This window comes from Salvia miltiorrhiza, chromosome 1, assembly GCF_028751815.1.
Source record: "Salvia miltiorrhiza cultivar Shanhuang (shh) chromosome 1, IMPLAD_Smil_shh, whole genome shotgun sequence".
NCBI classification, from domain to species: Eukaryota; Viridiplantae; Streptophyta; class Magnoliopsida; order Lamiales; family Lamiaceae; genus Salvia; species Salvia miltiorrhiza.
In genome coordinates, this window is record NC_080387.1 from 74,637,690 (window position 1) to 74,650,899 (window position 13,210).

Genomic DNA, 13,210 nt, shown 5'->3' on the forward strand with positions numbered 1-13,210 from the left:
AAAATTAAATTCACTACACCTTTCTATGACTATTTTTTTTATTTTTATTTTTTTTTGAGAGGGAAAGGTCTTTCATTCATAATCTCGATGTACAATCTCCTGGAGCCAACTCGGAAAATCCGATCTCCAGATCATTACATCAGAATGCCAAGTGGCAAAGTTTGCCAAACAATGAGCGGCTCGATTGGCCTCTCTACGAGCATGACAAAAGTCTATGACTATTTTTTTTATTTAATTACACTTTTTTTCTATTTTTATATAGAATAAGAAGTAAGATATTTTGTATATTATTAAATTAAATTAGTTAATTAATAAAACAAGAGCCAAAAAAATTGTATAAAACATTATTTATAAATTAACAGCCACTACAAACCAACGATTTATAAGTAAACAAACGCTCATTTCTCCAAATCAATTTGATGATTTTGAGGATCTGTTCATAGGCTTAACAGAATCTGTTCCAACTAGATTCATGTGTCGTATTTTTGCTCGAAGAAATCCAGCAAGCAGTTCTATGTCACTAAGAGGATTACATTTTTAATAATCTAAATATTTAACAAATAAAATCACAAAACTGTTTTAGTTTATCCAAAAAATTACCTAAACGAGATAAAATTAAAACTTCACATATTTGAACAAACAACAACATTTCGTAAACTCTAAAAACACACTAACGTAGCCATTACAAAGGAAATAAGAAAAAGAAAACACAATTCGAGCACAAGCCTTCAATTTGTTGGAGAATATTCTATGAAATAGATTTATATGAGAGAATGCAAAGCTACAGCTCTTGCTTTATGGTTTTATTGATAGAAGTAGATGATGATCCAAACTACATAGAAGATACTTATAGTAGATGGATACATACGAAAAGGCATTAATACTTAAGAGCCTTATTAATGCAAATAAAGACTTGACTCTTGAAGAACTCTAACAGACTTAGAGAAAAGACTTTACAAATTACTCTTTAACACCCCCTCGTAATTTGTAATCTTCATAGCTTCCTTGAACTGGTGAAGTTTCTCAATACCCACGGCTTTGGTGAGGATATCTGCTGGTTGCTCCGTGGTCTTGATATACTCCAAGAAAATTTTTCCTTTGCGAATGATGTCACGAATGTAATGGTGCCGCAACTCGATGTGCTTCGACCTTGCATGAAAGATTGGTGTTCACAAAAGATTGGTGTTGGTGCGGAGACATCTTGCTGTAGAATTTTCAGAATTCTCCTCAACCATATTGCTTCCCGTGCAGCTTCATTCGCAGCGATGTATTCGGCCTCTGCAGATGATAAAGCAACTGAACTTTGCTTCTTAGAACTCCATGAAACTGGTTTGGAACCAATGCAGAAAATGTAAGCCGACGTGCTTTTCCTATCGTCTTGACTTCCGGCCCAATCACTATCCGTAAAGCCGATCAACATGTTTCCTTCTTCTTTTTGATAATTGATTCCAAAGTTCTTCGTTCCTTGAAGATAACGAAGGACTCTTTTCGCAGCGGAAAAGTGGATTTTGCTCGGATTGCTCATGAACCTTGAAATAAGACTCACAGGATAGAGAATATCAGGCCTTGTGTTAGTTAAGTAAATCAAAGAACCAACAAGACTTCTGTACAGACTAGGATCAGCCTTTTCTGCTCCATCTTCTTGCTCCAACTTTTCATTCAAAGCAATGGGAGTTTCAGCCAACTTGCAACTCTCCATTCCAAACTTCTTCAACAAGTCAGAAACATATTTTGCTTGAGAGATAAAAATCTCTCCCTTCTTTTGCCTTACTTGAATTCCGAGAAAGTACTTCATCAAGCCAAGGTCAGTCATCTCGTATTCTTTCATCATTGTCTCCTTGAACAATCTCACCATAGCGCCATTTGTTCCTGCATAAATCAAATCATCAACGTAAAGACAAACCATCAAAAAATCAGTTTCGGTTTTCTTCACATAGAGAGATGATTCTGATGGACTTTTCACAAATCCATTGCTTAAGAAATAGGCATCGATGTTGTTGTTCCAAGCTCGTGGGGCTTGCTTTAAGCCGTATAAAGCTTTCTTCAATTTGTAAACCTTTTCTTCTTTCCCTACTACTTCGTATCCTTGAGGTTGTTTGACATACACCTCATCTTCCAGCTCGCCATTTAGGAATGCAGATTTAAAATCAAGTTGAAACACTTGTAGCTCCATTTGAGCTGCAATAGCAAGAAAAGTTCGGATTGTTTCCATCCGCGCGACTGGTGCAAAAGTTTCAGTAAAATCGACCCCGGGCTGCTGTGAATAGCCCTTAGCGACCAGCCGTGCCTTGTGTTTTTGCACACTTCCATCTTCGTTATACTTGATCTTATAGATCCACTTCAATCCGATGGCTTCTTTTCCTTCTGGAAGATCCATTAATTCTGTCCAAGTTGCATTTTTGACGATGCATCTCATTTCATCATCCATTGCTTCTCTCCATACGTGTTCTTTTACAGCTTCTTCATATCCTCCTGCAAAGAATGAGACATTACACGAGGCATAAATCTCTTGCAGTGAGCGTTCTTTTCTTGGACGACCATCCTCCGAGTCCGACTCTGAATCATTCTCTGGTGGAACAGAATTTTGAGCTTCCGCCCAGAACTTGTTTGGAAGTCCTTTGCCATTCAACATGCTTCTGGTCATTTCCTCGATAGTTCGATTCTTTCTCTCGGCAACACCGTTTTGTTGTGGTGTATGACGAACTGTAAGCTGCCTCTTAATTCCTTCATCCTTGCAATACTCCACAAATGGTTTGTAGATGTATTCTCCACCTCGATCGGTTCTGAGGCACTTAAGTGCATAGCCACTTTGTTTTTCCACAAGAGCTTTGAAGTGCAGAAATTTCATGAAAGCTTCTGATTTCTGCTCAATAATGTAAACCCAAGTCATCCTCGTATAATCATCAACAAAAAGTAGAAAGTACCTCTTATTGCCCAACGAAGGTGTTTTTGTAGGACCACAAATGTCTGAATGCACTAACTCGAGTGGTGCATTGGCCCTCCAGGATGTCTTTGGAAAAGGAAGACGATGAATCTTTCCATATACACATCCTTCACATACCTCTTCTTTAAGTTTGATTTCTGGCAGCCCAACAACCATGTCTTTTTGCTTCAAAAGTTGCAGACCTTTGAGGTGTAGATGGCCAAACCTCAAATGCCAAAGACGAGTATCGTCCGGAGTAGCACTCTTCCAAGCAACATTGGTGGATGTCAAGTTGAGTGGAAACAGGTTGTTTGAGGTCATCTTGACATTAGAGATATCTCCAGTCTTTTTATCAAGAATCTCACATTGTCCCTCATCAAAGACCAACTTATATCCATTTTTCATCATTTGTCCAACACTCAAAAGATTTTGAGAGATATCAGGAGAGTAATGGACATCATGGATGAATTTGTTACCTTTGTTGGTGTGCACAGTAACAGTTCCTTTTCCTTCAATTTTGACATGTTTCCCGTCACCGAGTTCGACGTGAGACGTGAAGGCCTCGAGTTGATGAAACTCTTTCTGATTTCCTGTCAAATGATTGCTACAACCACTATCCAAAAACCAAGTGTGGTTAGTTTTTCCAGCATCCATGAAAGAAGAAAACAATTTATTTTCTTCTTCCTCCGCCGTAAAATTTACTCCTTTCTTTTTGTCACCATGTTCTTCTTTTTTCTTAAACCAGCAATCATCATTAGAATGATTAGGAATTTTACATCTAGTGCATTTCCACCAACAATCTTTAGACTCGTGATTATTTTTACCACAAACAAGACATTCGAGATCAGCGTTACCAGATTTTTGTTGTGAGGAAGAATCTGTCCTCCCTCTTCCTCTGCCTCCTCGTGGAGAATTTCTTCCGCGCCCTCGGTTCGAGAAGTTTCCGCGAGATGAATTTCCTCGCCCTTGTTGAGGGGACTTTTTTGAAGTATTTCCTTTGGCTTGAAATGCTTGCTCCAAAGGTTGATTGTTGTATTTGCTTACTCTCTGCTCGTGAGCTTCTAAAGATCCCATAAGTTCGTATTGAGTGAGCTTATTGAGATCTTTAGTCTCAATGATGACAGCGACAATATGCTCGAACTTTGGGGGAAGACTCCCCAAAATCTTCTCAACGACTTTCTTTTCAGGTACGTCATCTCCACAACTCTTAATTTGATTGACGATTTCAGCAACGTTGGAGAAGAAATCCTTTATGGGCTCGCTTTCTTTCATTGACAGACTGTCAAATCGACTCCATAAGGAATGTAGCCGAACAGAGATTGCTTTATCCGATCCTTGAAACTCAGTTTTTAGTTAGAGTTTCCCATGCTTCTTTCGCCCTTTTTTTGCCGAAAATTCGAGGGTAGATGGCTTTGCTGAGACCTTGTTGAATAATCCTTAACGCTGTTGCGTTCTTCTTCACGTTGTCTCTGTTCGCTTTATCTCCTGCTTGATTTGGAGAAACCTCGTAGCCGACTTCGACTACTTCCCAAAGATCTTGTGAGAGAAAGATAGTTTCCATTTGAGCACTCCAGTAATCGTAGTGCTCACCATCGAAAATTGGAACTTGGCTAGCTGTATATGAGAAAATGGAATTTGGAGGGGTTGTCATAACGACGACGAGCCTGCGCTCTGGATACCAAATTTGTTGGAGAATATTCTATGAAATAGATTTATATGAGAGAATGCAAAGCTACAGCTCTTGCTTTATGGTTTTATTGATAGAAGTAGATGATGATCCAAACTACATAGAAGATACTTATAGTAGATGGATACATACGAAAAGGCATAAATACTTAAGAGCCTTATTAATGCAAATAAAGACTTGACTCTTGAAGAACTCTAACAGACTTAGAGAAAAGACTTTACAAATTACTCTTTAACACAATTAAGTTCTTCTGCGTGTTGGTGTAGCTCTGCTGCGTCTCTTCTTCTTCTTCTTATTATTATTATTATTATATCCAATGCCAAAAAAGAATTCCACTAACCATCTTGGCCTTCCATTTCTAATGATAATGTAACCAATTCCAATTCCAACTATGAATCCACTTCCATATCCCATCACCACACTTCTCCATCCAAATCCATCTATAAATCCAAACTCATCTTCTTCATCATCATCTTCTTCTGGCTGCATCTGATGCCTGTTCTCGTCGTTGCATTTTCTCGTCAACGGAACTCCACACAGTCTCCAGTTTCCCACGTATGAATCATTCTCAAATGTGGAAAACTGCTTAGACTGTGGTATTTGTCCCACAAAATTATTCATTGAAAGGTTTAATTTCGCAAGAAATGTCAACCCTGTCAATTCACTTGGAATTTCTCCATCCAACTTGTTCACCGACAAGTCTAAAGATTCAAGTTCACTCAAATTTCCAAGAGATGAAGGGATATTTCCTATGAGGTTATTGTGGGACAGATTCAAGTATTTGAGAATCTTAAGATTTCCTATGGAATGTGGAATACTCCCAGAAAATCTATTGGAGGATAAGTCGATTGTTGTAAAGGCTGACAACAATCTCTGTAATAATTGATCCAGACCTTTCAAGGTGAGCCTCATCTCCACATAATCTTTAAAGAAGGTGTCGTAAATTGGCAAGTATGTTTCATTTACCTCTATCATTGCTCTGAAATTCTTGAAATATCCTTGAGGCAGAGAGCCCACAAATCTATTCTGAGATATATCTAAAACTTGCAAATTATGAAATGGAATCTTGGTTTGCGAAGGAAGTGACATGTTACCATAAAACTTGTTAGCCCTCAAGACCAGCACTTGAAGGTCTGGAAGGACTTCCATCCAAAAGGGAAATTCGTCTTGTATTCTATTATTTCCGACGTCGAGGTCTCGTAGTCTTTGGCAATTGATCAAGGATTTAGGTAATGGTCCTTGCAATTTATTACCATTCAAATTGATGGACACAAGGCCACATCCCTTGCTAAATGATGATGGAATGAGACCACTAAACTGATTTACATTTAAATGAAAAATGAACAAAGATTTGCTCAAATTTCCAAAGCATTGTGGAATTGTTCCTTCCAAATTGTTATTTGAGAGAAGAAGAGCTTCAAGAGATGTCAAGTTACAGATGGAGGATGGAATAGTACCTGGAGAATAATGTGGTGAATAATGAAGTTATCAAAGTCAAGTTCCATATTGTTAAGTATAACAATCAAAAGAATAATAAGTAAAATACGCGATTCGATCGGTTGGGAGATTGAGCTATATATACTATTTAAGTATAATGATATTTATTCCAGTAATCAATGGAAGACAAAGAACAATATAGATTTGAGAACGACATAGCTGTAAATGCTATATGGAAAAAGTTAAAGGTCTCAACAACGGCTGTAAATGCTATATATACATGAAAAATTTAGAAATCTTACCGATTAAAGCATTGTTCTGAAGTTGTAAAGTAGATAGTGCTTTCATGTTCCCAATTTCTGAAGGCAATGCTCCGCTAAGTTTGTTACTTGATAACTCAATCCATGTCAAGGAAGACAGGTTGAAAATAGTTGGTGGCAAAGTGCCTGACAACTTGTTAAAACTCAAGTACAACGCTCTTAAATTATGAAGACGATGTATCTCTTGTGGAATAACTCCTACAAATATCCAAATCATCACAAAAAGTTAGTCTAATTCTAGATTGAAACGTATAGGGAAAATATTACTTATCACCCTAATTTATGAACCTTTTAATGTTTGCGTCCTAAAGTCAAAGTCATTGTTTCCAAGGAATAAAAGATTTAGTGCTTCCATTTTTTAGGATAAAGAGACGAGTGCTGAAGATGGTTCCAATTGAAAAGAAACATGTTGAATATGTTTAAAACCCTACAATCTATTACTATCTTTTAATTACCTGAATAAAAGCCACTTTATATGGTGAGGCAACACTCTCCCTTATAAGGCCTTTTAAGGGAGGAATGAGCCCAATATTCATTTCTAACAGATTTGCAATTGAGAAGAAGTTAAAGGTCTGTTTTGAAGTTGTAAAATAGATAGCGGTTAATATTATAAATTAATATTATTGAAATATTACAATTATGAATACTATTTTAACTTTTTACAATATGAACTTATTGTTGAGTCATATACACCTTGATCATCATTAGGATCCTGTAATATCAACCAAAATGACTTATCACCCTAACCTATGAATCTTTTAATGTTTGTGTCCTAAAGTCAGAATTTTCTTATTAATTAATGTCTAGATGACTGGATTCCGGCCGGACACAAATTATTGTATATATAGGTCCCACTAGTATTATAAATTAATATTATTAAAATATTACAATTATGAATACTATTTTAACTTTTTACAATTTGAATTTATTGTTGAATCATCTCCAGCTTGATCATCATTAGGATCTCCCGTAATATCAACCACAATGACTTGATAGATACATCCATTTATTTAATTTAAATATTATCTCCCTTTATTTTTACTCATTATAACTTGATTTTTAATTGTAATTTCTGAAATTAAGAAAATACTTATAAACTAAAAAGTTGTTAATTTATCGATATATTAATAAATTACCATTAATCATCGATAAGGTTTTATTATAATTTTTGTATAAGGTTTATTATTTATTTGTATAAGGTTTATTATATTTTTTTGAGAAATTTAGGGGTCATACTGATTTATCAAACACAAACATCTCAAGGTATGATAACATATATATAGAATTTAAAGTTTACTTGATATGTACCAATTTATTTTATGTTAGTGAGTTATTGTTATTTTTATTTAGACTTTGACAATTGATCGATCAAGGATTTAGACATTGGACCTGAAAAGAGGAGTAATTATGCATAACATAAAATAACAACACGATGAATGACCCCTACCAACTTCAAAGACAACATACCACATAATTAAAGAAGATCAAATGAAATTAACTCGCATGCTAGCTTGAGGAGCTAGACTCGTGGATAGGTGATAATAAATGATACCGCTTAAACTATTATTCTGGAGGTGTATGCTACCCAGAGCTGTCATGTTCCCCACTTCTCTCGGGATTGATCCGCTAAGTTCGTTGGAACCCAACCACATGAACCGTAAATTATGAAGATTTCCAATCTCTTTTGGAATAGCACCTGGAGAATATATAATGAAGTCATCAAAGTCAAGTTCCATATTATTTAAGTAAAATACGCGATTCGATCAGTTGGGAAAAGAACATAGCAGTAAATGCTATATGGAAAAAGTCAGATGTAGATTTTATTGAAGTGTCCCATATTAGATTGGAGATAGTGGCATGAGCCACTTTATATGGTGAGACAACCCTCTCCCTTATAAGGCCTTTTAAGGGAGGAATGAGCCCAATATCCATTTCTAATAGATTTGAGAAGAAGTTAAGGTCTGTTTTGAAGTTGTAAAATAGACAGTGGTTAATATTATAAATTAATATTATTGAAATATTACAATTATGAATACTATTTTAACTTTTTACAATATGAACTTATTGTTGAATCATATTCACCTTGATCATCATTAGGATCTCCTGTAATATCAACCAAAATGACTTAGATCCATTTATTTAATTTAAATATTCACCCTTTGTTCTTACTCATCATAACTTGATTTAATTGTAATTTCTAATAAAATTAAGAAAATACTTTATAAACTATAAAGTTGTTAATTTATCGATATATTAATAATTTATTAAATGAAATAAGAGAAAAAGAAATTAACTCGCAAGCTAGCTTGAGGAGCTAAACTTGTGGCTAGGTGATAATAAATCATACCACTTAAACTATTATTGCCGAGCTGTAAGCCTCCCAGAGATGTCATGTTCCCCACTTCTCTCGGGATTGATCCGCTAAGTTTGTTGGAATGCAACCACAATTCCTGCAAATTATGGAGATTTCCAATCTCTTTCGGAATAGTACCTGGAGAATAATGAAGTCATCAAAGTCAAGTTCCATATTGTTAAGTATAACGATCATAACAATAATATTAGGTAAAAACACATGATTTGATCGGATGGGAAATTTTGAGCTGTATACTATTTAACTATAATGATATTTATTCCACTAATCAATGGAAGACAAGGAACAATATAGATTTCAGAAACATAGCTGTAAATGCTATATGGAAAAGTCAAATATAGATTTGAGAAGAAGTTAAGGGTCTCACAATGGTTGTAAATGCTAAATATAAGTGAAAATTAAGAAACATTTGAATATGTGTAAAACTCTACAAGAGTTAGAAATCTTACCGGTTAAAGCATTGTTTTCAAGGTATAAAGACTCTAGTACTGCTTTCTTGTTCCCAATTTCTGAAGGCAATGCCCCGCTAAGTGTGTTACTTGATAAGTCAATACATGCCAAGGACGACATGTTGAAAATGGTTGGTGGCAAGGTGCCTGATAACTTGTTCGAACTCAAGTTCAACTCTCGTAAATTATGAAGACGATGTATCTCTTCTGGAATAACTCCTACAAATATCCAAATCATCACAAAGAGTTAGTCTAATTCTAGATTGAAACGTATAGGGAAAATATTAATTATCACCCTAATTTATGAACATTTTAATGTTTGCGTCCTAAAGTCAAAGTCATTGTTTCCAAGGAATAAAAGATTAAGTGCTTCCATATATCTTTTAGGATAAAGAGACGAGTGCTGAAGATGGTTCCAATTGAAAAGAAACATGTTGAATATGTTTAAAACTCTACAATCTATTACTATCTTTTAATGACCTGAATAAAAACTCTCCAAAACCTATCAAATATCTTTTACTTTGCATCTATTTAATTTAACAAACAATATTATCTTTTACCTAAACTTGTGGCTAGCTAAATAATAAATCATACCACTTAAAGTATTATTGTCGAGCAATAACTGGTCAAGAGCTGTCATGTTCCCCACTTCTCTCGGGATTGATCCACTAATTTTGTTGGAAGACAAAATTAAGTACTGTAAATTACGAAGATTTCCAATCTCTTTAGGAATAGTACCTGGCGGAAAAGTTAAATAAATGTTAAAAAGGTGTGAGCGACAAAGAGTTAATATTCCAAATTTGTGGGTGCAATTAAAGCTCCACTAAGTTTGTGGGAATCCCAAAAAAAAGAAATTAACTCGCAAGCTAGCTTGAGGAGCTAAACTTGTGGCTAGGTGATAATAAATCATACCACTTAAACTATTACTGCCGAGCTGTAAGCCTCCCAGAGATGTCATGTTCCCCACTTCTCTCGGGATTGATCCGCTAAGTTTGTTGGAATGCAACCACATTTTCTGCAAATTATGAAGATTTCCAATCTCTTTCGGAATAGTACCTGGAGAATAATGAAGTCATCAAAGTCAAGTTCCATATTGTTAAGTATAACGATCATAACAATAATATTAGGTAAAAACACATGATTTGATCGGATGGGAAATTTTGAGCCGTATACTATTTAACTATAATGATATTTATTCCACTAATCAATGGAAGACAAGGAACAATATAGATTTCAGAAACATAGCTGTAAATGCTATATGGAAAAGTCAAATATAGATTTGAGAAGAAGTTAAGGGTCTCACAATGGTTGTAAATGCTAAATATACGTGAAAATTAAGAAACATTTGAATATGTGTAAAACCCTACAAGAGTTAGAAATCTTACCGGTTAAAGCATTGTTTTCAAGGTATAAAGACTCTAGTACTGCTTTCTTGTTCCCAATTTCTGAAGGCAATGCCCCGCTAAGTGTGTTACTTGATAAGTCAATCCATGCCAAGGAAGACATGTTGAAAATGGTTGGTGGCAAAGTGTCTGACAACTTGTTCAAACTCAAGTCCAACACTCTTAAATTATGAAGATGATGTATCTCTTGTGGAATAACTCCTACAAATATTCAAATCATCACACAAAGTTAGTTTAATTCTAGATTGAAACGTATATGGAAAATATTACTTATCACCCTAACCTATGAATCTTTAAATATAAAACAATGTCATGTAAATACACGCTAACACATCCTACTTAACATTTAAAATGAATATATTGAATTCTTTATAAATATAGTATATTTAATTCAAAGTATTTTAGATTACTAGTCCTAATGAATGTTATATGGAAAAGTCATTTATAAATTTGTGAAAGACACAATTATATGACTTTGACAATTGATCAAGGATTTAGGTAATGCTCCTTGCAATTTACTAGTATCAAGGATTAGTGGTCCAAATAGAGTTTATACATACAATTAAGCTGAGATAAATTTTAAATTTGACACTCAAACATAAAGCACATAAATTAAAGAATTAAATAATATGGCATTAAATGCATGATTTGACCTCATAAATATAGGAATGAACTTACCAGTCAACTTATTTTCACCAAGGTCCAACGTTTGAAGCTTCGTCAAGTTCCCAATTTCTGTCGGCACAAATCCAGTGAAATTGTTATTGTACAAAGAAAGATACTCAAGCTGTGAACACTGCCCCAAACTCGATGGTATTTCCCCATACATCTCGTTGTAAGATATATGAAGCCTCTTGAGACTATGCAGATTGCGTTTGCACATATCAAGAGGTAAACTGGTAGACAAATTATTATTCCTTAGTTCCAAAACTTCTAGAAATGACATGTTGAAGATAGATGGGGGAATGGGGCCATGAAAGGAGTTCTCGTTCACGTCTAAAGAAACGAGAGAAGAAAGATTCCCAATTTCTGGTGGGAGGGTTCCGACAAGACCCATGGACGATATATTCAACTGAGTAACCCTATTGTAACGTGAATCACAAGTAACTCCGATCCAACTGCAAACACTGGCTTCGGTGCTCCAATTTTGGGTCAATATATTTTGAGGATCTAATGTGATTTGGGATTTTAAGGCGAGAAGGGAAGAACGATCGGTGTTGATATCGGTTTTGGCTGAGCTATAATCCATCAAATAATGGATTGGTAAGAGTAGTGCAAGGATGAGAAAATGGGGAGATTTTGGCATTTTTTGGCTTTATTTTGACAGTAGTAATTTTTTAGAATATTGAACTATGAAATCCATATACATGTATATATAGAGTGTGTGTGGATATGATGGGCAAATGGGAAGGATTAATGATGAAGTAGGAAATGGAGAGTTTCCTTTTATTCAAAGCTAAAATAATATTTTCCCATTGGAGCGACGAAGCCGGAGAAAATAATTAATTGGAGTGTGAATGAGGAAAAGACGAAGAAAATAATTGTGGAACTATAAAGAGTGATTTTTGGAGGCAAAAGCAACTAAGACTATTTATATGGAAAGCTACTTTCTCTTCGATTTGGGAGATTGAGTCTAACCCAAATCTTAAAAAATGACCCTAATATTCATATTAAAATAGCATTATAAGTTTTGGCCGTGATCAGAGGGCTACGTCAGTTGAATAAACAACAAAACCTGTTTGTTTATTTGAAGTGGTAGAATAACATGCAAAAGTAGAAGATATTCTCTATTTTTATAATAGATTTGGGAGACTTTAAATCCCCCTTTTTTGTGATCTTTGAATAAGATATAATAAAGGGTAATTCACACTTCGCAATCTAAAACCAAGCTCTACGCAATTGCCCCCTGAAAATAGAGCAATTGTTGCAATTTGAATATTCGAGTCATTTTGAGTAACTAGCAGAAAGAACGTACGTTGTACGTGTAATTAATGTTATTTTATTTAATAATCTATTATTTTAGAAAATCTATTAATTTATTACTTTCATTACATAATTTATTGGATGAATATATTTATTTATAGCCTTATCAATAGCTATAGATATATATCACATAGATTTAGTGTACTATCTAATGAATAATATATTCTTATAAATATATAATACTGTAAAATAACCTTAAAATAAAATATGTAATAAATTAAATAGAATTCTAATGCGATAAGATTTTGGAATCTCCTTGATCGTTGGTTTAATTACCAATTATATTAGGGATTTATTTAGAAATTATAATTAGATTAGATGAGGGAAACAAATATTGGACCTAAGTAGAGAAGAAATTTTTGATCTAATTAATTTGACAACGGTTTTATGTATATATTTGGTTTTATAATATAAAATATTATTTATAAATTTGGGTGGCAAATAAATATATATCAAATAGATTTATTTTATAAATATATAATACAAAATAAATAATAGGGGTAAAATAGGCAATCCACAAGTTGTCCCATAGAATGCTTAGGCTCTTAGAATAATAATAATAATAATAAGAATAAGAAGAATAAGAATAATAATGAATAAGAAGAATAATAATAATAATAAGAAGAATGAATAAGAA

The 13,210-nt window shown here is 34.2% G+C and overlaps 2 protein-coding genes across 2 annotated transcripts; both read right to left on the reverse strand.

Moving 5' to 3' along the window:
- Positions 1 to 4,850: 4,850 nt before the first annotated feature.
- On the reverse strand, positions 4,851 to 6,722 carry LOC131013167 (receptor-like protein 9DC3). The gene is made up of 3 exons (XM_057941218.1): positions 6,656 to 6,722; positions 6,350 to 6,565; positions 4,851 to 6,067 (listed from the first exon to the last, which is right to left on the reverse strand). The coding sequence occupies exons 1-3, from the start codon at positions 6,720 to 6,722 to the stop codon at positions 4,851 to 4,853; spliced, it is 1,500 nt and encodes a 499-aa protein (XP_057797201.1).
- Positions 6,723 to 7,681: 959 nt separating this feature from the next.
- Positions 7,682 to 12,388, reverse strand: LOC131006165 (LRR receptor-like serine/threonine-protein kinase RGI5). Its single transcript, XM_057933341.1, has 7 exons — positions 11,269 to 12,388; positions 10,573 to 10,791; positions 10,100 to 10,243; positions 9,782 to 9,925; positions 9,188 to 9,406; positions 8,715 to 8,858; positions 7,682 to 8,063 (listed from the first exon to the last, which is right to left on the reverse strand). The coding sequence occupies exons 1-7, from the start codon at positions 11,894 to 11,896 to the stop codon at positions 7,852 to 7,854; spliced, it is 1,710 nt and encodes a 569-aa protein (XP_057789324.1). The 5' UTR covers positions 11,897 to 12,388; the 3' UTR covers positions 7,682 to 7,851.
- Positions 12,389 to 13,210: the final 822 nt, after the last annotated feature.

Excerpts from the sequence above, each read along its gene's own strand:
- LOC131013167 (XM_057941218.1), bottom strand. The coding sequence starts at position 6,722 with ATGGAAGCACTAAATCTTTTATTCCTTGGAAACAATGACTTTGACTTT. Across the intron at positions 6,566-6,655 it reads TAGGACGCAAACATTAAAAG|GAGTTATTCCACAAGAGATA; the intron begins GTTCATAAATTA and ends GGATATTTGTAG. Across the intron at positions 6,068-6,349 it reads TCAGAACAATGCTTTAATCG|GTACTATTCCATCCTCCATC; the intron begins GTAAGATTTCTA and ends ATTATTCTCCAG.
- LOC131006165 (XM_057933341.1), bottom strand. The coding sequence starts at position 11,896 with ATGCCAAAATCTCCCCATTTTCTCATCCTTGCACTACTCTTACCAATC. Across the intron at positions 10,792-11,268 it reads TGGTGAAAATAAGTTGACTG|GAGTTATTCCACAAGAGATA; the intron begins GTAAGTTCATTC and ends GAATATTTGTAG. Across the intron at positions 9,926-10,099 it reads CGGCAGTAATAGTTTAAGTG|GTACTATTCCTAAAGAGATT; the intron begins GTATGATTTATT and ends CTTTTCCGCCAG.